The sequence below is a fragment of the Octopus sinensis genome, linkage group LG18 (assembly GCF_006345805.1).
Source record: "Octopus sinensis linkage group LG18, ASM634580v1, whole genome shotgun sequence".
NCBI lineage: Eukaryota > Metazoa > Mollusca > Cephalopoda > Octopoda > Octopodidae > Octopus > Octopus sinensis.
Genome location: NC_043014.1, coordinates 49,975,058 through 49,996,865, shown reverse-complemented (window position 1 = coordinate 49,996,865; position 21,808 = coordinate 49,975,058). Strand labels below are relative to the sequence as shown.

The 21,808-nt window shown below is 40.7% G+C and overlaps 1 protein-coding gene across 4 annotated transcripts in view; it reads right to left on the bottom strand.

The window, feature by feature from the left end:
* The window catches only part of LOC115221685 (exocyst complex component 2-like), a 65,621-nt gene that overhangs the window by 28,322 nt on the left and 15,491 nt on the right, over positions 1-21,808 (bottom strand). For all 4 annotated transcript variants that reach the window (XR_005002952.1, XM_029791889.2, XM_029791890.2 and 1 more), the window contains exons 10-22: positions 19,185-19,266; positions 18,577-18,679; positions 16,965-17,077; positions 16,493-16,576; positions 15,194-15,235; positions 13,929-14,056; positions 12,821-12,871; positions 11,373-11,542; positions 9,815-9,936; positions 8,197-8,270; positions 6,638-6,721; positions 5,331-5,455; positions 4,103-4,136 (exon numbers count right to left, since the gene is read on the bottom strand). Coding sequence is in view for 3 of the 4 variants with exons in the window: in XM_029791889.2 (XP_029647749.1) it covers positions 4,103-4,136; positions 5,331-5,455; positions 6,638-6,721; positions 8,197-8,270; positions 9,815-9,936; positions 11,373-11,542; positions 12,821-12,871; positions 13,929-14,056; positions 15,194-15,235; positions 16,493-16,576; positions 16,965-17,077; positions 18,577-18,679; positions 19,185-19,266 (1,212 nt within the window). In the remaining variant the exon portion in view is untranslated. The remainder of the gene's footprint in view (positions 1-4,102; positions 4,137-5,330; positions 5,456-6,637; positions 6,722-8,196; positions 8,271-9,814; positions 9,937-11,372; positions 11,543-12,820; positions 12,872-13,928; positions 14,057-15,193; positions 15,236-16,492; positions 16,577-16,964; positions 17,078-18,576; positions 18,680-19,184; positions 19,267-21,808) is intronic.

Below are 21,808 nucleotides of genomic sequence, written 5' to 3'. Positions count from 1 at the left end.
ACTTCTGCTCGTGATCAGAGATGCACATATCGTCAGCCACTAAGGGACATGCTCAACTGGTTACGGTCAAACAACTGACAAGCAAATCTGTGGTATTGAGCAGAATATTTGCTGTAGCCCATCTTTTATACCAAGACAAAACAATGTACATGATAACACTTCCAATCAGTTAAGATCAGAAGCCATGAGAGCCACTGCCTGGTACTGCATCAGGGCATTTATTGTTTTTATTATTATTATTGTAGAGATTGTAGAGCTGCTTGAACGGAGACGTGTGGATGTATGCTGTATCCAGGAAGTAAGGTGGAGAGGAGGTTCTGCTAGGCTCCTCACAGGCAAGGAACACAGGTACAAGATTTTCTGGGCAGGGAACACTGACGGAGTCGGGGGCGTGGGTATACTTCTTGCGGAGAAATGGGTAGGTAAGGTAATCGAGGTAGTCAGAGTAAGTGACAGAGTAATTAAAATTAGATTAGTTCTTCACCATAGGACAGCTACCATCATCTCGGCATATGACCCTCAACCAGGGCTACCGGAAGGACAAAAAGACCAATTCTATGACACCCTATTGCGGACTACCTCATTGACAAATGACAGTGACCTTCTCTTCGTGGCAGGTGATTTCAATGAACATGTTGGACGACATGTCGGGGGCTTCCATGGCGTCCATGGAGGCTACGGTTTTGGCTCTCGAAATGAGGAAGGAACCAGGCTGCTGGAGTTCTGCGATGCAAATGACCTTATGGTCTGCAATACCCACTTCAGGAAACCCACCTCTCACCTAGTCACCTACCGTTCTGGCAGACACACCAGCCAGATTGACTACATCCTTGCCAGAAAAAGGGAAGAGGGCTGATTATAAATGCCAAAACCTTCCCAGGCGAAGAATGTACTCCCCAACATAGATTAGTAGTTAGCGACTTCAGGATCAGAGCTAAATGGTTGCCCAGAAGAAGACCAGCTTGGAGGAGAAGGGTCTGGAAGCTTAAAGATCCTGCAAATGGACAGAGATTTAGAGACATACTACTCGAAGCCTCTGACGAAATAGAAGGGGATATAGCTTCACTTAATGTGGAAGACAACTGGAGATTCCTACGGGACAACCTGCTGACAGCCACTGACCAGATCTGTGGATGGAGCAAAGTACCATCTCGACCTAGAGTAACATGGTGGTGGAACACTGTGGTTGACAGGGCTATTAGACAAAAGAGACAGGCTTGGAAGGACTGGAAGAACGGTGGTAGCAGGGAATTGTATCAGACAGCCAAAAGGGAAGCTAGGAGACAGGTTTATTTAGCCAGAGGGGAAGCGGATAAGAAAAAATTGCCAATGTTCTGAGCCGTGAGGATGAAAGACTTGAGGTATTTCGTGTTGCAAGACAGTGTGTGAGAGAGAATCGTGATGTGGTAGGAGAGAAGTGTGTTCGCATGGATGATGGTTCACTTGCGCTAAATGAGGATGCAAAGAGAGAGGTTTGGAGATGCCACTATGAAAGGTTGCTGAATAAAGAAAATGAATGGGATAAAGAGAGTCTGCCGAATGTTGACCCAACAGAGGGACCAGCTATCCGAGTTGATAGTTCCGTGGTAGCTAAGGCAATTAGAAGCATGAAGACAGGGAAAGCCCCAGGCCCATCAGGAATTACTGCAGAGATGCTCAAAATATCTGGCAGTGTCGGCTATAACCTAGTCACCCGTATAGTCAACCAGGTGATACACGAAGGAGTCATACCCAATGACTGGTGTAGCAGCATACTAGTCAACTGCTACAAAGGTAAAGGTGATGCCCTGGATACAAATAATTACAGAGGTATCAAGCTGTTGGATCAGGTAATGAAGGTTACGGAGAGGGTCATAGCCCAACTAATTAGAGAGAGAGTTAGTTTAGATGAGATGCAGTTTGGGTTTGTCCCAGGGAAAAGCACCACTGATGCTATATTCCTGGTAAGGCAGCTGCAGGAGAAATACCTAGCCAAAGATAAGCCCCTGTACCTGGCTTTCGTTGACATGGAGAAAGCCTTTGATAGGGTCCCCCGATCCCTCATCTGGTGGTCAATGAGGAAACTAGGGATAGATGAATGGCTGGTGAGGGCTGTGCAAGCCATGTACAGAGATGCCGTAAGTAAGGTTAGAGTTGGCAGCATGTACACAGAAGAATTCAAGGTAGAGGTTGGGGTCCACCAGGGTTCAGTACTCAGCCCCCTCCTATTTATCATAGTCCTCCAGGCAATTGTGGAGGAATTCAAGACAGGTTGCCCCTGGGAGCTCCTCTATGCTGACGACCTCGCTCTAATCGCTGAGTCACTATCAGAACTGGAGAGAAGTTCCAGGTGTGGAAGGAGGGTTTAGAATCGAGGGGCCTTAGAGTCAACCTAGCTAAAACCAAAGTACTAATAAGTAGAAAGTTAGAAAATCCACAAATATCCTCAGGAAGATGGCCCTGCTCGATCTGTAGAAAAGGTGTAGGTAGAAACTCTATAAGATGTACCCAGTGTAAGCTATGGACACATAAGAGGTGCAGCAATGTCAAAGGTAGGCTAACTGGGAAGATAGTTTTTGTATGTGGCAGATGCTCTGGAGCATTGACCTCCGAAAATCTGCAGAAAACAACTTCCGTCACTTTCCGGGGGGAAAAACTAGAAGTAGTTGATAGCTTCCGCTATCTAGGTGACCAAGTCAGTAGTGGGGGCGGGTGCGCTGAAAGTGTAACTGCTAGAATAAGAATAGCCTGGGCAAAGTTTAGGGGGCTCTTACCTCTGCTGGTGACTAAAGGCCTCTCGCTCAGAGTAAAAGGCAGACTGTATGATGCATGTGTACGAACAGCTATGCTACATGGCAGTGAAACATGGGCCGTGACTGCTGAGGACATGCGTAAGCTCGTGAGGAACGAAGCCAGTATGCTCCGATGGATGTGTAATGTCAGTGTACTTACTCGACAGAGCGTTAGTACCTTGAGAGAAATGTTGTACCTAAGAGCATCAGTTGTGTGTGCAAGAGAGACGATTGCGCTGGTATGGTCATGTGGCGAGAATGGATGAAGATAGGTGTGTGAGAAAGTGCCAATCCCTAGCAGTTGAGGGAACCCGTGGAAGAGGTAGACCCAGGAAAACCTGGGACGAAGTGGTGAAGCACGACCTTCGGACGTTAGGTCTCACCATGGAAATGACTAGAGACCGAGACCTATGGAAGTATGCTGTGCGTGAGAAGACCCGGCAAGACTAGTGAAGCCATAATCCGTGGCCCCTACCTGGGACGTAGTCAGTCCACCTGTGCATACCTTCCTTCTTGTGACACTTGTGAAGACCTGTTGAGGCAAGTGAGAATCGAATCGAATCAAATCAAATCGAACCAAATCAAAATAGATGAACATCAATGGAATTTGTATCCTTGTGGTACCAGTGCCGGTGGCACATAAGAAAACCATCCGAACGTGATCGTAGCCAGTACCGCAACGACTGGCCTCCGTGCTGAGGGCACGTAACAAACACCATCCGAGCGTGGCCGTCCGCCAGCCCCGTCTGGCACCTGTGTCGGTGGCACATAAAAAACACCATCCGAGCGTGGCCGTCTGCCACCTGTGTCGGTGGCACATAAAATCACCCACTACACTCTCGGAGTGGTTGGCGTTAGGAAGGGCATCCAGCTGTAGAAACACTGCCAGATCTGACTGGCCTGGTGCAGCCTTCGGGCTTGCCAGACCCCAGTTGAACCGTCCAACCCATGCTAGCATGGAAAGCGGACGTTAAACGATGATGATGATGATGATGATTATTATTATTATAAAAGGAGAAAGGGGCTCTCTACCCCCCTTTTGACCAGGCTCCCCTGGTTTTTATGGGTTTTTCCACGTGAGACCTTTTCTTTTTTCGAAGCGTCTCCTCTATTGGGAGTTTTTCGTTGTTAAAATTTTGATTGTTAAACTGCTTTTTACTTGTTTTTTTTTTCACAAACGGACAAAACCTTTTGTAACCTTTCGTCCTGTTTTGTCCCTTTGTTTTCCAATCATATTTGTCAGCCCTTGTGGCCAATAAAAAGAATTAATTATTATTTATTATTATTAGGAACTGTTTTAACATTTTGGTAACCTCAAAACATTTACTTACAAATGGTGGTAGATCATCTTGTAAAGAATCAGATCTGAAAGAAAAAATACAGAAATAAATAAATAGAATTAAAAATCTGTTTACATAAAAAATAAATATGTAGAAGCATTGAGAAATATATAAAAAAAAAATCATAAAACTACATATGTTAGAGTGAATACCACGATGAAAGATAGATTGTAATATTTTCAGTTAAAGAAAACCTCACTCAATGGAAGAAAATAAGGTGAAGACATTTGTACGATTTGAAGAAGCCACATCCAGTAATCATGAGATTAAATGATTTTTAAAACTAAAAAACTGGGCTGACATGCTGCACCAGGCTCCTGCCTGATTGGGCATGGTTTTCTACAGCTGGATGCCCTTCCTAACACCAACCACGCTGAGAGTGTAGTGGATGCTTTTATGTGCCACTGGCACGAGGGACAGTCAGGCAATACTGGCAACGGCCACACTCAAATGGTGTTTTTTACGTGCCACCTGCACAGGAGCCAGTCTGGTAGCACTGACAATGACCATGCTTGAATGGTGCTTTTTACGTGCCACTGGCACAGGTGGCCAGCTAGGCGACGCTGGCAATGATCACACTTGAATGGTGCTTTTTATGTGCCACCAGTATGGGAGCCAGTCAGCAGCCCTGGCAACAATCACACTCAAATGGTGCTTTTAACGTTCCACTGGTATAGGTGCCAATCAGGTGGTACTGTCATCGGCCACAACAACGACTTCACTTGCCTCAACAGGTCTTCGCAAGTGTAGTTTATTGTCCAATGATTGAAGGATACTCTTAAATGGGCTGGTTATACAGCACTGGGTTATGCCGTGGTTATGGTCTCACTTGGCTTGCCAGGTCTTCTCAAGCACAGCACATCTCCAAAGGTCTCAGCCACTTGTCATTGCCTCAGTGAGGCCCAACGTTTGAATGTTCATTAATCAACAGATCATATATATGTGTGTATATGTGAGCATGTGAATGTATATATATATATATATGGGGAGAGTTTACGAAAAAAACAAAAGATGAAGACGGGTGGTGTACAAAACAAACAGATGTATTAGTATAATGCTCAGGAATAGAAAATGTCTTTTACGTTTCGAGCCTACACTATTCTACAGAAAGGGACACAGAAAAAAACAAGGGGAGAAAAAATGTGTGTAGTGGCTAAAGCTCAAAAAGAAGATGGACAAACACAAAGACAGGTAAAGTGAAAAACGTAGGAAGACTAACTTATTTGTGTCTCCAATTGACTGAGGCTGTTGGAAAGCTAATTTGTGGAGACAGACAGAGAATGCTTGGAGCAGTTTGGTACATAGCATAGTGGCTTCTTTCTGGGTTGTCTGCTGGCTGAAGATCTGGAAATAAACAAGATTAAGAAGCATACTTGAAAGGGCCTTTGACAGTTCTATTTTCCATAGTTCTTGCCCCACCTGCTAGGACAAAAACAGCTGAAATTTTCTCAAATTACACATCTTAAAAAGAGAGGAAAATGTTAGATGATGCAGTCCTAAATATACAATGGCTTAGCAAAGTGGTCAATAGTGACCCATAGGGTTGTTCCTTCTCAAGCCACGCCTGGCTCATAAGGACTGGTTTCCTGGTTTCCTTGGCGTATAGGTTACCCACCTGGATGGGATGCCGGTCCGTCAGAGGTGAGTTGCTAGATGCAGGAGGAAAGAGTGAGAGAAAGTTGTGACGAAAGAGTCAGCAGAAGCTCACCATTACCTTCTGCCGGAGCCGTGTGGCGCTTAGGTGTTTCGCTCATAAACACACACATCGCCTGGTCTGAGACTCAAACCCACGATCCTTTGACCACGAGTCCACTGTTCTAACCACTAACCCATGGGGTGGGGGGGGATATATGTAGCTATCCAAGAGATTAACAAGCATCTGAAATGATTTTAAGTATTAAGGGTGGTGAATTATGGGTGACCTGAATCTGGGAAAATGCAGTAATTTTAGGTTAAAAGGCACTGATTTCCAGCAAAATATTGAAGCAGTATTAATTAGTATTCACTTAACACATATTTCAAACTGGACGTTAAACGACGATGATGATTCACATTAAATATATTATATATCAGGGCAGCGAGCTGGCAGAATCATTAGGACACCGGGCGAAATGCTTAGTAGTATTTTGTCTGCTATTATGTTATGAGTTCAAATTCCGCCAAGGTCGACTTTGCCTTTCGTCCTTTCAGGGTCAATTAAATAAGTACCAGTTATGCACTGGGGGTCAATGTAATCGACTTAATCCTTTTGTCTGTCCTCGTTTTGTCCCCTCTGTGGGCAATAAAGAAATAAATATATTATGGTTCTTTATCAATTTCGTTAAATATCATCACTAAATTTTAAATATTTCTAATTAAAAAATGATAATGTTTGCCTCAATAAAACTCTATTTGACCCATGGGGGCTTGGAAAAGGGGTTGCTACATGATGATGATGATGAAGACTATCTACACTTTCACACCCTCTTCTACAACAACAGCATTAATACCAACACCAACAACATCTATAGCAAGAACAATATTTACCTCATATTCCCCGGTTCTGTTCTGGATAACAACTTCATGTAAATGTTGAATTGTTTCATTGACAATATTTTCAAATAACGCCGGCTGGAATTGAAACAGGAGACAATGGATTAGTTTGGACAGAATTAACAAATAATAATGGTGGCAGGAATTGAAACATGACTGAGAGGATTTGAAGTCAACAAACGAGATCTCTGAACATGGTTGCTTTGCTTCACCAAAAAATAGCAGCCAAATCTTAAGCTACAGACATAAATAAAGAAGGACACATTTGGTACCAGATTCCAAGGAGCATCATTTCAAAATTTAACCTGCTCTACCGACAGAAAAAAAAAAGAGATCACCTGGACTAGTTTCAGTCCCATGTTGAGATTTCATCACTGTGAACCCTCTTTTCCAATCCATAGAGCATTGAAATAAAACAGTAATTTATTAAACGAAGTAACCATTGAGTATGCTTTATAAATGCAAATTATACTATTTAACTCAAACGGTAAGTAATAATGAGTTTCTAAGCAGTGTCTCTTAAGATAAAGGTGCTCAGTCAGTGATGACATCCCAACACAGGGCTGAAACTAGTTCAGCTGATCTCTCTTTTTCTGTCCACAAAGACATATTTACACTTGTCTATATATACAGTGTTGATTAAAAATCTATACATTTATTCCATAGTACCATATACAGCACATTATCACATTTCCCCATCTCAATATGTTCCTACAATATTCTTCTATACTCACAGTAAAACACAATTTTCTATGATACCTTACAATTTTCTACATTCCTCTACAGCAGTGTTTTTCAACCTACATACTCTTGTGTAACCCTTAAGATAAATTACATGTCTCAAGGAACCCCTGCACAAACAAAATTATACACCATATCTTTCTCATATATTTTCATTGTCGTTCACATGGTAAATATCATATGTGTGTGTGTGTGTGTGTGTGTGTGTGTTGAGGCACATGGCCTAGTGGTTAGAGCTGCGGACTCGTGGTCGAGGGATCACAGGTTCGAATCTCAGACCAGGCAATGTGTGTGTTTATGAGTGAAACACCTAAGCTCTGTGCGGCTCTGGCCGAAGGTAATGGCGAACTTCTGCTGACTCTTTCGCCACAACTTTCTCTCACTCTTCCCTCCTGCATATTGCAGCTCACCTGCGATGGACCAGCGTCCCGTCCAGGTGGGGAACCTATAAGCCAAGGAAACCGGCCCTTATGAGCCAGGCATGGCTTGAGAAGGAACAAACATTTTATATATATATATATATATATATATATATATAATATATGGTTGTTATATTTTTTTGATGACATAATAGGTTAGATAGGATGATGTCTATATTACAATATCCAATAATATGTTGTGCATGTATAGTAAGAATTACAATCATGAAATTAGCATTAGCTTATCTCACTCTTTCTCGTGGAATCCCTAGGAACCTTTTACCGAACCCTAGGGTTCCGGGGAACCCTGGTTGAGAAACACTGCTCTACAATATTCAGCAATTCTCTACAGTACTAGAATATTCTATAATACTCTGCAAATCCCCTACTTACAAGCTGGGTTGTGCCACCATATTCATCGTCAGCTTCGACATTCCAGGTTTCTTTGGTGTGAAGACATTCCACATCTAAAAACAATAAAAATACTTTGAAAAAAATAAACAAAACATAAAAAAAATAACACAATGATTCTTTTATTCTTTCATTGGTTCCAACAATGGACTGTGGCCATGCTGGAGCACCATCTCCAAGAGTTTCAATTGATTTCTTTGATTCCTTTAACACACAACAGTCCATTGCTGGACACACCCTTCTTCAACCCTCTCTCTGTCTGTTACCATTCTTGACCAAACCAATCTTGTACCTTCACCTTTATGGATAGTATTGTAATCCCTTAGAAAACCTTTTTTCCAAAATTTAAGCCCCTCAAATTAGGATTTTCCTTATACACGTTAAAATATGGTAAATTAAAATAGTCATCTGTGTATCATACTTAATACATATACACCACTAAAAGACATGATGCTGTAATTTTTGTCTGAGAGAGAATCTCTTCAAAGACGTCTTATGCATTTATCAATACCACCCCTCAATCAACTTACCTTTCTGCCGCTTTCTGATATTCTGAAATGAGCTACAGGTTTTAGAGTTAGGGAGTTATCACTTTTGTAGGACATTGTTGACAGAGCAAGACAGGAACTGGCCAGGGGGGGGGATACAAATGGTGTTCTCCTGGAATACGTGGGGAGGAATCTCTACCATCGTGAGATTCCCGATGCTGCAGCAGAACTTGAACATTGATACAGAACATCCAGTGGTGGACTGGCCAGGTTGCCAGCTTGCCTGATGGCAAGTGGGCCCTTGTGCCATTAGAATCCATATATGGAGGGGCCCCATCACCCTCAAGTTTGAGAATTTTTTATTCACTCCTGGAAGAATGCATTAATTATTTCAACCTGGCTGTGTTTGTAGACAATTGAAAATAAAAAAATTCAATGATAGCATTATCGTTTCAGGTGGGCCCCCTTATAGTTGTGGGTGGGCCCCCTTGTAGCTGCAGGTGGGTCCCCTTAGTCTCCTGGCAACCAATATTTTTAGACCCAGTCCACCACTGACAACATCTATTATGGTATCCTTTCTTCTACGGCGAGCTGGCAGAAACATTAGCATGCCAGGCGAAATGAGTAGCCGTATTTTGTCTGCCACTCGCCGAGGTCGACTTTGCCTTTCATCCTTTCAGGGTCGATAAATTAAGTACCAGTTACGCACTGGGGTCGATATAATCCACTTAATCCGTTTGTCTGTCCTTGTTTGTCCTCTCTCTGTGTTTAGCCCCTTGTGGGTAGTAAAGAAATAGGTATCCTTTCTTCTACAGATGATATTACCTGGATAGCAATCTATTTGGTCATTACTCTTTTGACATGAATCTGACCCTACGAGCTAAGGAGACATTCCACCTCCATCTCAGTCCCTCTGGTGAAATCCATTCCATCGTTCTTTTCAACCCTCTGTTGCCCTTTTTTCTGGGCACAGTACTTGCCCGCCCGCCCGCCCACTTTTCCTAGTTTTACTTTATTTTCTTGGTTTTTTTTTCCCTGCTATTTCCTGAAGAATCTCTCCCTAATTTCTGTAAATTTTACACCAAAAAAAGGAGGAGCTCTCCTGCACTCACCTGTGATGGCCTGTTTCAGTAAGGTAAACATGCAGTGGGTTCGCATATCAAATGCCAGTTCTTGGATCAGATCCGTAGAATCGGTCGGCAAATCAAGATTGGTGAGGGATGAAACACAGGAACTGAAGGGGAAACGGAAGAAGAATTTAGAGAACGCCTTTGTAAAAGTATTAGAATTGTTTAGACTATGATGATGATGATGGTTATGATAATGATGATAATGCAGTTGGTAGTAGTAAAGGTGATAATGGTGGAGATGATGATACAGGTGGTGGTGGTGAGGACGATAATGGTGATGGTGATGATGGTGGTGGTGTTGGTGGTGATGGTGGTGGTGGTGGCGGTGATGGTGATGATAGTGGTGGTGATGGTGATGATAGTGGTGGTGATGGTGATAATGCTGGTGGTGGTGGTGATGATAGTGGTGATGATGATAATGCTGGTGGTAACAGTAATGGTGATAATGGTGGAGATGATGATACAGGTGGTGGTGGTGAGGACGATGATGGTGATGGTGGTGGTGGTGATGATGGTGGTGGTGATGATAGTCATGGTGGTGATGGTGATAATGCTGCTGCTGATGGTGGTGGTGGTGATGATGATAATGCTGCTGAAGGTTGCGGTGGTGGTGGCGGTGGTGATGATGGTGACGATAGCAGTGGTGATGGTGACAATGCTGGTGGTAATGATAATAATGCTGATGATGGTGGTGGTGATGATGATAATGATGATGATTGTTGTTGTTGTTGTGTAGCCCCAGATCAGCTCTGTTCAGACTTAGGCATCCGACCAACTCAGCCATAGCCACCACCATCAATTTAGTGATGAGCCCACCAAGGAGTGTCTATGCAGTCATTCAATCTGCTAGAAATAGCCATCGAATATCCTTAAAACCATTGTCTTAAACACGGGAAGGATGATGTAGTCCTAGATACACTATGACAGGAAAACAACAGACAAGTTGGTCAAGGCTGGAATACCACCGATCATAGCTCAGCTCAATCAACACTGACCTAGGGCTAAATAACAACAGCAAGCATAGATCTGTTGGATCAGGGCTAAATGGTGACAGTAACGATCAAAGGTTCGGCTGGATCAGGGCTGACCCAGGGTTAAACCACTACAGAGATTCTAGTAATTATCAATTAGATGTGGCTGTGTGGTAAGTAGCTTGCTTACCAGCCACATGGTTCCAGGTTCAGTCCCACTGCGTGGCACCTTGGGCAAGTGTCTTCTACTATAGCCTCGAGCCGACCAAAGCCTTGTAAGTGGATTTGGTAGATGGAAACTGAAAGAAGCCCATTGTACATATGTGTGTGTGTGTGCATGTGTGTGTGCGTGCGTGTGTTTGTCCCCCCAACATCACTTATCAACTGATGCTGGTGTGTTTATGTCCCCGTAACTTAGTGGTTCGGCAAAAAGAGACCGATAGAATAAGTACTGGGCTTACATAGAATAAGTCCCGGGGTCGATTTGCTCAACTAAAGGCAGTGCTCCAGCATGGCCACAGTCAAATGACTGAAACAAGTAAAAGAGTGAAAGAGATTTAAATATTTACCGAACACATCGGACACAGTGTGGCAGCCAGGCAAAAGGGATCTCCTGTTTGTTTTCTGGCCAGATCCCATATTTTTCCCGTTCTTCCCTCGGTAGGTTTTCCAGAGACTCAGGCAAGAACGCAGCACGGACCAGATTGGCAAAGAATGTTATGACATCCGACACCATTTGCTGTGAGAGAATAATCATATAAGAAAATAAATATAACAAATATATATGTCTGTTTTACATCTGTATTTCCATGTTAGCATGGGTTGGATGAATATGTTATTGAGGCACTGTTTGACAGGCAGATGTGTTCCTTGCCATTAGACCTTGCTGGTTTTACAAAGTACATAAAAGTACATAATCATAATGAAGGCTACTTGGAAAAAGTACCAACATGCTAGAAATAGAAATATTTTTATATATAATAATGAATCTATATTAATTTTTACATCTATAGTTTTTAATTGCATGCTGGTCACTGATACTATTATAATTATTTTATAATAACAATTTTATCCTTTTATTTATTTATATATATAATTATTATTTGAGGAAATTATTACTTAATCATTGACATTTTATTGTTATTTTAATTTTAAAATTTCTATTAAATTAAAATTTTCTAGAAGGTGTAATTTAATTGTTCATTTTGAATTGATAAAAGTTGTTTTTTTTAAATTTTATATATATATATATATATATATATATATAGGCGCAGGAGTGGCTGTGTGGTAAGTAGCTTGCTAACCAACCACATGGTTCCGGGTTCAGACCCACTACGTGGCATCTTGGGCAAGTGTCTTCTGCTATAGCCCCGGGCTGACCAATGCCTTGTGAGTGGATTTGGTAGACGGAAACTGAAAGAAGCCTGTCGTATATATGTGTATATATATGTATATATGTGTGTGTGTGTGTGTTTGTGTGTCTGTGTTTGTCCCCCTAGCATTGCTTGACAACCGATGCTGGTGTGTTTACGTCCCCGTCACTTAGCGGTTCGGCAAAAGAGACTGATAGAATATGTACTGGGCTTACAAAGAATAAGTCCTGTGGTCGATTTGCTTGACAAAAGGCGGTGCTCCAGCATGGCCACAGTCAAATGACTGAAACAAGTAAAAGAGTAAAGAGAGTATATATATATATATATATTTGTATGTATATTTTATATATATATATATGTGTGTGTGTGTGTGTGTGTTCCCATAATTATGTGTGTATATGTGTATATATAAATATATACACATGGCCACAGGCAAATCCCTGAAACAAGTAAAAGCAGTAAAAGAATATATATCAACAATTATGCATGTGTGTGTATATATATATATATATATATATATATATATATATACATACATATATATACATATATATACACATATATATACACACACATATATGTGAGAGAGAGAAAGAGAGAGATGTAGGTAAGTCTACTGATGTATATAAATAAGAAGTCTTTACCTTGAACTGTAGATGTTTGTTTGAGTCAATTTTGAAGGATTTGTCTCCCGTCTGAAGCAGAGAAAGATTGCAAAACTTCCATTTAATATAACACCACACAAAGACAGGTTAAAGTGAAATAACATTGACACAACATAAACTACTACCATCACTACTACTACTACTAACAACAGACCAGTGGAGTAGCTTGCACAGTCACTTGACATGTTTAGGGCACTGGAAAAATCTAAACATTTATTCTTTTCAATAGCTAGGCTGAATATACTTATATAGTCAAAATATTCCATCATATATACATATATAATAACATAAATAATATACAAACATATGCATATATACATACATATATGTACATACCTACATCTATATGTATATATACATGCATATATATGGGTACAGGGCACCAAAAAAACGTTGAACACAATGAGAAACGAAAACATAAAAACAAAAACATGGAAACGAACTTTTTTTTCAAACAACGAAAAAACAGAGTAGAAGACATACAACACAAGGAATATTCCCCTTCTTCAGTTGTCCCAGTTTCGTCTACTCCGTGTTTCGAAGGTAAGGACAAGACACGACTTCGTTGAAACAGTCCTTCCCGCAAAGCAAATTAAATAAAATTTGGGATTTTTTGAGGAAGGTTAAAAGTGGTAACAAGAACAGGACAGTAAAAACAATTCAAATAAAAACAGTAAATGACAGGACAAGGAGAATAACACAGTAAAAACAAACCAAGAGGCTGTTCCAACTGCTATCTTCAAGTCAAGACGGCTTATCCTGTCCTTCTCATAAGCTGTCCCCTCAATGCGTTCAAAATGATTTTTCCATCATCTTGGCTTAACAGCCCTCATTGTTTGTTTTTACTGTGTTATTCTCCTTGTCCTGCTTTTTACTGTTTTATTTGTATTGTTTTTACTGTCTTGTTTTGCTTTTACTTCTAAACATTTTTCAGTAAAACTGTTAATAGGGACAATTCTAAGCAATCGTAAGTAAAACCAATCTCTAGGGGTTCTCCTAAACGCTCGTGTACCCCAAAGTAAAGCTGATCAGGAGTTACAGAACACCAAAACAAAAACCAGAAACATACTCTGAGTAAAACACTTACTTCTTTATGAATGAGACTGCCGGCAAAATATGCATGTCCTAGTTTCCAAAAATCAGGAAAATTCTCCGTGACAATATCATTGAGTTCTTCAATAAACAAAACTTTCTGTGGTGTCTTGAAGCGAGTGGCTGCAACAAATTATTTCAAAATAACAAACCAAGTTCAAAGCATGATAATAATTTTTTCCGATCTTTTCGGTTTGAACGGCAGTTTTTTCTAGCGGTGTCATATGAAATTGTCACCCTTAATTATGACCCTAGTATTGATCTATTGCATTTCAATCTGTTTTAGGGTTAGGGTTAGAATTAGGGTTAGTTAGGGTTAAGGTTAGGAGTGGCAGGAAGGGTATATTTTTTTCTTCAGAAATGTAAATAAACCCAATCTGTTTCTTTAACGAGGGACATATTCATACGGCACAGAATGTTTTCACCTCAATAGACATCATTGATTGGTTGAAATTGCAGAAATTGAAGAAAAAACAACAAATATCTTACAAACTATAGAATTTTCTCAATAAAGCCAAGAGAAAAAGATGTTTTATAAACACATACTACCAGTATACGAAGTTTAAAAGTGTTTAGTTACGTGGAAATTATTTTTAAAAACTGCTGGTCAAACCAAAAAAATCCATTATTTCCAAACAATCAATCTCGTTTTAGTATTTACATCCTCCAAGAGACTAACTAATGGCCTGGTGGATAAGAGTGTTAGTACCCTTAGCTGATATACAAAGAGTCCCGGTTCAAATCTAGTCTTGCACTCTGCATATATTTGGAGATAAGACATTTGATAATGACTGGAGATCAAATAGACTGAAGTAGTTTTTGTTTTAGCATTCACTTTTCCATGTTTGCAGGGGGCGGACGGATTTTAGAAGGAAGATTTTCTGTGGTTGTCACCAACTTTCGCCTGTTTCCAAGCAAGAAAACGTTTTCCCAGAAATGTTCTGGTATAATATTGGAAAATGAACGACACTGCTTGTGTGACAGTGACACTCATTTACAACAATCACCAAGTTACGAAAAGGTACTATTTAGAGGTACAGTCACCTAGATGAAAAGAGGTGCCATGTGGAAGGGTCCAGTGATCTAGATGTAAATAGGTAGGTGGAGGTTCTATCATTTATCAAGAATGGCAAGAAGATCTTTCTAAATTTTTGTGTCTGGCTAAAGTATCAACAATTCTGAGAATCTCCACATTAGATTTCCCCACTACCACCACCACCACCCAAACCATTAACCAAAGAATTCAATTAATTAACTCACTTGTTGACTGGTCCTGTCCTGAAGTAAGATTGCTGGATTTATCTGGCAAGAAAAAAATATTGAAAAATATAGAAAACCCACAACAGATATATTAATCAAAGACAAAATCCTGAACATGAAGCGAGTCACCCATGTATTACCGTAAATCCTCGAGTATAGTCCACTCTTGAGTATAATACACAGGGGATTTTTAGGGGGCTGCACTTCTGAAAAACCTAAACTTTGTGTATAATACACACCCCTTCTCTAACTTGAGTCAAGGAGGTCTATATAACGTCCTTGGTTTGTAAAAATGTATACGGTAACATCTATTATTATTATTGTATATATAACATAATGCAAACGTGTAGCTTTTTTGTGCATTTTGTTTGCAGAAAATAAAGAAATAACAGTAATAACGTTTAATAAATTGTTGCTTACTGCAAGTTATGGATGATTCTTTTATGACTTCATTGTTTTCAGGCTTAGCTTAAGGTATTTTTGCGCCCGACATCACAAAATGCATCCGAATAAACATTGCCGGATAGCAAATAGAGACTCGGATATTGCTTAGAAAATAATTTTCATTTTTGACCTCGTATATAGTACGCACTAGGGATTTTGACCTTTAAATTTTGGGAAAAAAATACGGATTATACTCAAGGATTTACGGTAAATTTAAGAAAAATGGATACATTCTATACAGGTTTTAATAAAGAAAGCAGCAGAAAAACCTCTCGTGTTTATAACAGCTATTGATGTGATGTTACTGAAGTTGGGTAGGGAGAGCATTTTCATGTAATTAATGTTTTACTGGGTTTTTTTTTTTTTCCCATTTGCCATCCATCATGGCCTGGGCTAGAGCACACCATATGAAGAGACCGGTTTTCATGGTGTATATATTCCCCGCTGGATGGAGGGAATATATGTACTGATAGCAGGATTTATTCATTTTTGCTAGTTGAGTGGATTGGAGCAATGTAAAATGAAGGATTTTACACAAGAACACAACACATTACTCAGTCCAAGTTCGATTCCAGGCAGTGACCTGAACAACAACAACAAAAAATACCTTAGGAATGAGAACCCAGGTTCGAAATTTCCCCAAGACACTTGATGAAGGCTGGAGGGTATATCAACTGAAACGTTGTGTTGACAACAAACAAGATGAGGACAAATATCCGTCAAATGTAAACAATGTAGTAACAGTCATGTCATGTCAATATGACAATCACAGAAAGGTAAATGAGCAGAAAGACTCATCTCAGGAAGAGTAGAAATTGGTTTATCTGAAATAAAAGACTAAAAGAAAGAACTTACTGCGACCATAACCAGTCTGGTGTGGAGACATTGGTGTAGTCTGCTTCCTTTCAATTGTACAATCTTCTTTTTTCAGTTTTTTACCTTTTTCCAAAAAAACAAATTTAAAAAAAAAGTTAAAATTTTACTATCAAACAATTATTTTCATCATCCCATTGCCGCCGCCGCCACCACTACCATATTTGGTCGATGATGATGAGGAAAACAGTTCTAGTTATGTTGGTGATGATGATGACAATGATAATCATAATGATGGTAATTATGATGATGATAACATTAGTAATGATAATGGTGATGACCATAATGATAGCAATGACAATGATGACAACAACGAAAGTAATGATGATGATGGCAACAACGAAAGTAATGATGATGATGGCAACGACGATGATGACGACAATGATAACGATGATGATGATGATGACGACAATGATGACGATGATGATGATAGGAAACAAAAATGCTGACCTACCTTCTATAATATGTTCATTGCGACAATGAGACAACATGGTCATCAACCAATTCTGTTGGTTGTTGAGACACTCCCAGGCAGGTTCACCTCCGGATTCAAGACTCACCAGGTATCTACAGAGGAAACATAAACACGGACATTGACAAACAATTTATCGAAAAATAGGGACAAGACAACATCAGGCTCCTCATCCTTTAACATCCATCTGCCATGCTGGTATGAGGTGAATAAGCCGTTCTCCTGTCAACCAATCATCCAAGAACTTCAAGCCTTTGAAGTCATGTAGAATAGGCAATCCCTTACTTGAAAAAGGAGGTAAGGGTTAGCATCAGGAAGGGCATCCAGTTGTAGAGCAATACCTCATTCATCTATTTGTAAATTGTTACACTGTGGAGGTGCAGTCAACAATATATGCATCTAACCCATGCTAACACGGAAAAACAGACATAAAATGATGAAATGATTATAAATATATGTATTTATAATCATTATATGTGCTGGTGCCACGTAAAATGAACCCAGTACACTCTGTAAAGTGGTTGGCATTAGGAAGGGCATCCAGCCATAGAAAACCATACCAAAACAGACAATTGGAACTTGGTGCAATTCTCTGGCAAACCAACGTGTGCAAGCATAGGAAATGGATGTTAAATGATGATATATATTATCTTTTATTTTTTTTACTTGTTTGAGTCATTTGACTTTGGCCATGCTGGGGCACTGCCTTGCATCAATTTACAATAAAAACAAACATTAAACTGAAGAATTACTGAATACTTCTTTATAGAGTACATGTATATTAGACTTTTAGAAAAAGCGGAATGACTGTGAGTTTGAAGTTTTAGCCTACTAGTCTTCATTACACAATCACATCAAAATACCATATCAAAATATATTGGGCCGATGCCAGTGCTGCCTTGACTGGCTTCTGTGCCAGTGGCACGTAAAAAGTACCAACTGATCATAGCCGTTGCCAGCCTCCTCTGGCCATGTTGGTGGCACATAAAAAGCACCCACTACACTCTCGGAGTGGTTGGCGTTAGGAAGGGCATCCAGCTGTAGAAACATTGTCAGATCAGACTGGAGCCTGGTGCAGCCTCCTGGCTTCCCAGACCCCAGTCGAACCGTCCAACCCATGCTAGCATGGAAAACGAACGTTAAATGATGATGATGATGATATGTGAAAACTACTTCATTCTCGAAGTGCCTTTTGTTTCTATAACACCGTCAGGTAATATATGAGGGAGATTTGGCTACTATTTGTCATAGGTGAAATGACCATATAGAGGCTCCCTTCATTGATAGAATACCCAGTAATCCAAACTGGGTATTTTAGAGAATCCAGCATTACTCCATACTTTATGGTTGAGAGTTCAAATCCTGATGTGGTCATCCTTCTCTTCCGTTCACTCATCACATGATCTCAGAAGATAAAGAACCGGTAAATATTGACACAAGACATTTTGGCACACATTTTAACAACTCTGAGAATCCACTTAACTAAAATAGTACTCTAGTTTACTAAGCCCAGAAAGATGAAAGGTAATGATGACTTTAGTGGGATTTGAACTCAGAACACAATCTCTCTCTCTCACACAACAAGAATTCTTACCGTATTAGTTTCTTTTGCTCCTCCAAAGAGTTTGGAAGTTCCAACAGTTTGTTATGCAACATTTTCCGGAACAGGTTTATTTGCTCCTCAACTTCTTTATAGACTGCCAAGAAGAAAGGTTACAAGTCGTATTATATACACACATAATATATATTTCTTTATTGCCCACAAGGGGCTAAACATAGAGAGGACAAACAAAGGGATTAAGTCGATTACATCAACCCCAGTGCGAGACTGGTACTTTTATTTATCGACCCCGAAAGGATGAAAGGCAAAGTCGACCTCGGCGGAATTTGAACTCAGAACGTAACGACAGACGAAATACCGCGAAGCATTCCGCCCGGCGCGCTAACGTGTCTGCCAGCTCACCGCCTTACACACATAATATATACATAATACTATATACATACATCACAATATATAATGATTAAATGCCTGGATACTCAAGGTGCAACAGAGTGAGATATAAAAAGTATTTGCATAATAAACAGAGATATGTATAGGAGTTGTTGGCATCCTTTTTGTCTCGGGAGACAATGGAGTTGTGCATAAAATAATCTAGTCCGGCTTTTACATTTTACATTTAAAAGGAAACGGAGAGAGCTTACCTTTCTTAAATATTTGCACCTGTGTATCAGCAAACAGTGACCTTGCTCGAACAAAATCATTAATGACTAGATTGTAGTCTCCCTGAAAGAAGATAATTACATTGTTTAATTAAACTGTTAATTAAGATATCGTAATTCAGGTGTTAAAGATAAAAGTTCAGAGGGCAGTGACTGTCCAGCTTCATCTGAATCATCATCAGATGTACATACACATACATATATGTATGCATGCACATACATATATACATACAAGTGTGGATGATGTTATGATGCGATGTTTGTGTATATAATATATGAGATGAAATGAACTATGTTGGTAAGGCACCAATTGAAGTTACATAATTCATTCATCACAGTTTAACAATTAATTTGTCTTGATCGTGACCAGCATCGCCTTACTGGCACCTGTGCTGGTGGCATGTGTAAAAAGATTCGAGCGAGGTCATTGCCAGTACCGTCTAACTGGCCCCCATGCCGGTGGCACGTAAAAAGCACCATTCAAGCGTGGTCATTGCCAGTACTGCCAGACTGGCTCCTGTGCAGGTGGTACGTAAAAAGTACCATTTGAGCATGGCCGATGCTAGTACTGCCTGACTGGCCCTCGTGCCAGTGGTACGTAAAAGCACCCACTACACTCTTGGAGTGGTTGGCTTTAGGAAGGGCATCCAGCTGTAGAAACTCTGCCAGATCAAGATTAGAGCCTGGTGCAGCCATCTGGTTCGCCAAACCTCAGTCAAATCGTCCAACCCATGCTAGCATGGAAAGCAGACGTTAAACGATAATGATGATGATAACATCCATATTCACAACTGTGTATTTATCATCCTCACTTAATGGCTCACTTATCCATGCTTGCAGGGCTCAGATAGAAATGGTTGAAGCAGACATTCCATGACCAGATATTCTCCCTACAGCCAACCCTTGCCCGTTTCCAAGCAAAGTAATATTTCCCCATGGCCAGAGGTGGTTTCTCGTAGGAGACTGGAAACAATCAACATTGCTCGTTTACAACCATCACATGATGTCAACACAAAGATACACACAAACACATACTCTCTTTCTCTCTCTCTCTCTCACACACACACACACACAATGGGCTTCTTTCAGTTTCATCATCATCATCATCACCACCGTTTAACGTCCGCTTTCCATGCTAGCATGGGTTGGACGATTTTGACTGAGGGCTGGCGAACCAGACGGCTGCACCAGGCTCCAATCTTGATCTGGCAGAGTTTCTACAGCTGGATGCCCTTCCTAGCGCCAACCACTCCGAGAGTGTAGTGGGTGCTTTTTACGTGCCACCGGCACGAGGGCCAGTCAGGAAGTACTGGCAATGACCTCACTCGAATCTTTTTACACATGCCACCGGCACAGGTGCCAGTAAGGCGACATTGGTAACAATCAAGCTCGAATGGCGCCCTTTTTCGTGCCACCGGCACGGAGCCAGTTGGCTCCTCTGCCAATGATCACGCTCGGATGGTGCTCTTGGCACCCTACTAGCACGGGCACCCATCCACTAAATCATCTCAGGCTAGGGGCTATAGTAGAAAAAAAACTTGCCCAAGATGTCACTCAGTGCAAGTGAGCCGGAAACCATGTGGCTGGGAAGACTTCTGTAGAAAACATGTCGAGCGATGGGATATATCACCTTATTTGAAAACAGGGAAAGGTTGGTGACAGGAAGGGCGTCCAGCTTTAGAAAAGTCTGCCTCAACAAATTATATTTGTATTTTGCATTTTGTTGGTTAATTACTCATTTTACTTGTTTCAGTCATTTGACTGCGGCCATGCTGGAGCACCGCCTTTATTCGAGCAAATCGACCCCAGGACTTATTCTTTGTAAGCCTAGTACTTATTCTATCGGACCCATTTGCCGAACCACTTATTTTACGGGGACATAAACACACCACCATCGCCTGTCAAGCGATGTTAGGGGGACAGACAGACAAATACACACACATATATATACATATACATATATACGACGGGCTTCTTTCAGTTTCCGTCTACCAAATCCACTCACAAGGCTTTGGTTGGCCCGAGGCTATATATAGTAGAAGACACTTGCCCAAGGTACTACGCAATGGAACTGAACCTGGAACCATGTGGTCGGTAAGCAAGCGACTTACCACACAGCCACTGTTCTTTTTTTTTTTTTCTTTAGGGGAGAAAAATGTTGTGATTTTGGTTTTGATTACGTGATTTTGATTGCCTCGATTGCTGTTATATGGCTGCACTGCAACTGTGCAGAGTTCTGTTCTGTTTGCAGATGACTTGTTCAGCGTTGATTTTAGTCAGTCGAGAATGAAGAAACTTGCTGCATAAAAAATGTTATTGTGTTGAAGTTTGGTTTTGATTACAATTTAGCAATCTTTGTTTGTATTGTATACTCTTTTTTTTTACTCTTTTACTTGTTTCAGTCATTTGACTGCGGCCATGCTGGAGCACCACCTTTAGTCAAGCAAATCGACCCCGGGACTTATTCTTTGTAAGCCCAGTACTTATTCTATCGGTCTCTCATTGCCGAACCGCTAAGTGACGGGGACGTAAACACACCAGCATCGGTTGTCAAGTGATGTTGGGGGGGGAACAAACACACACATGTATATATATATATATACATA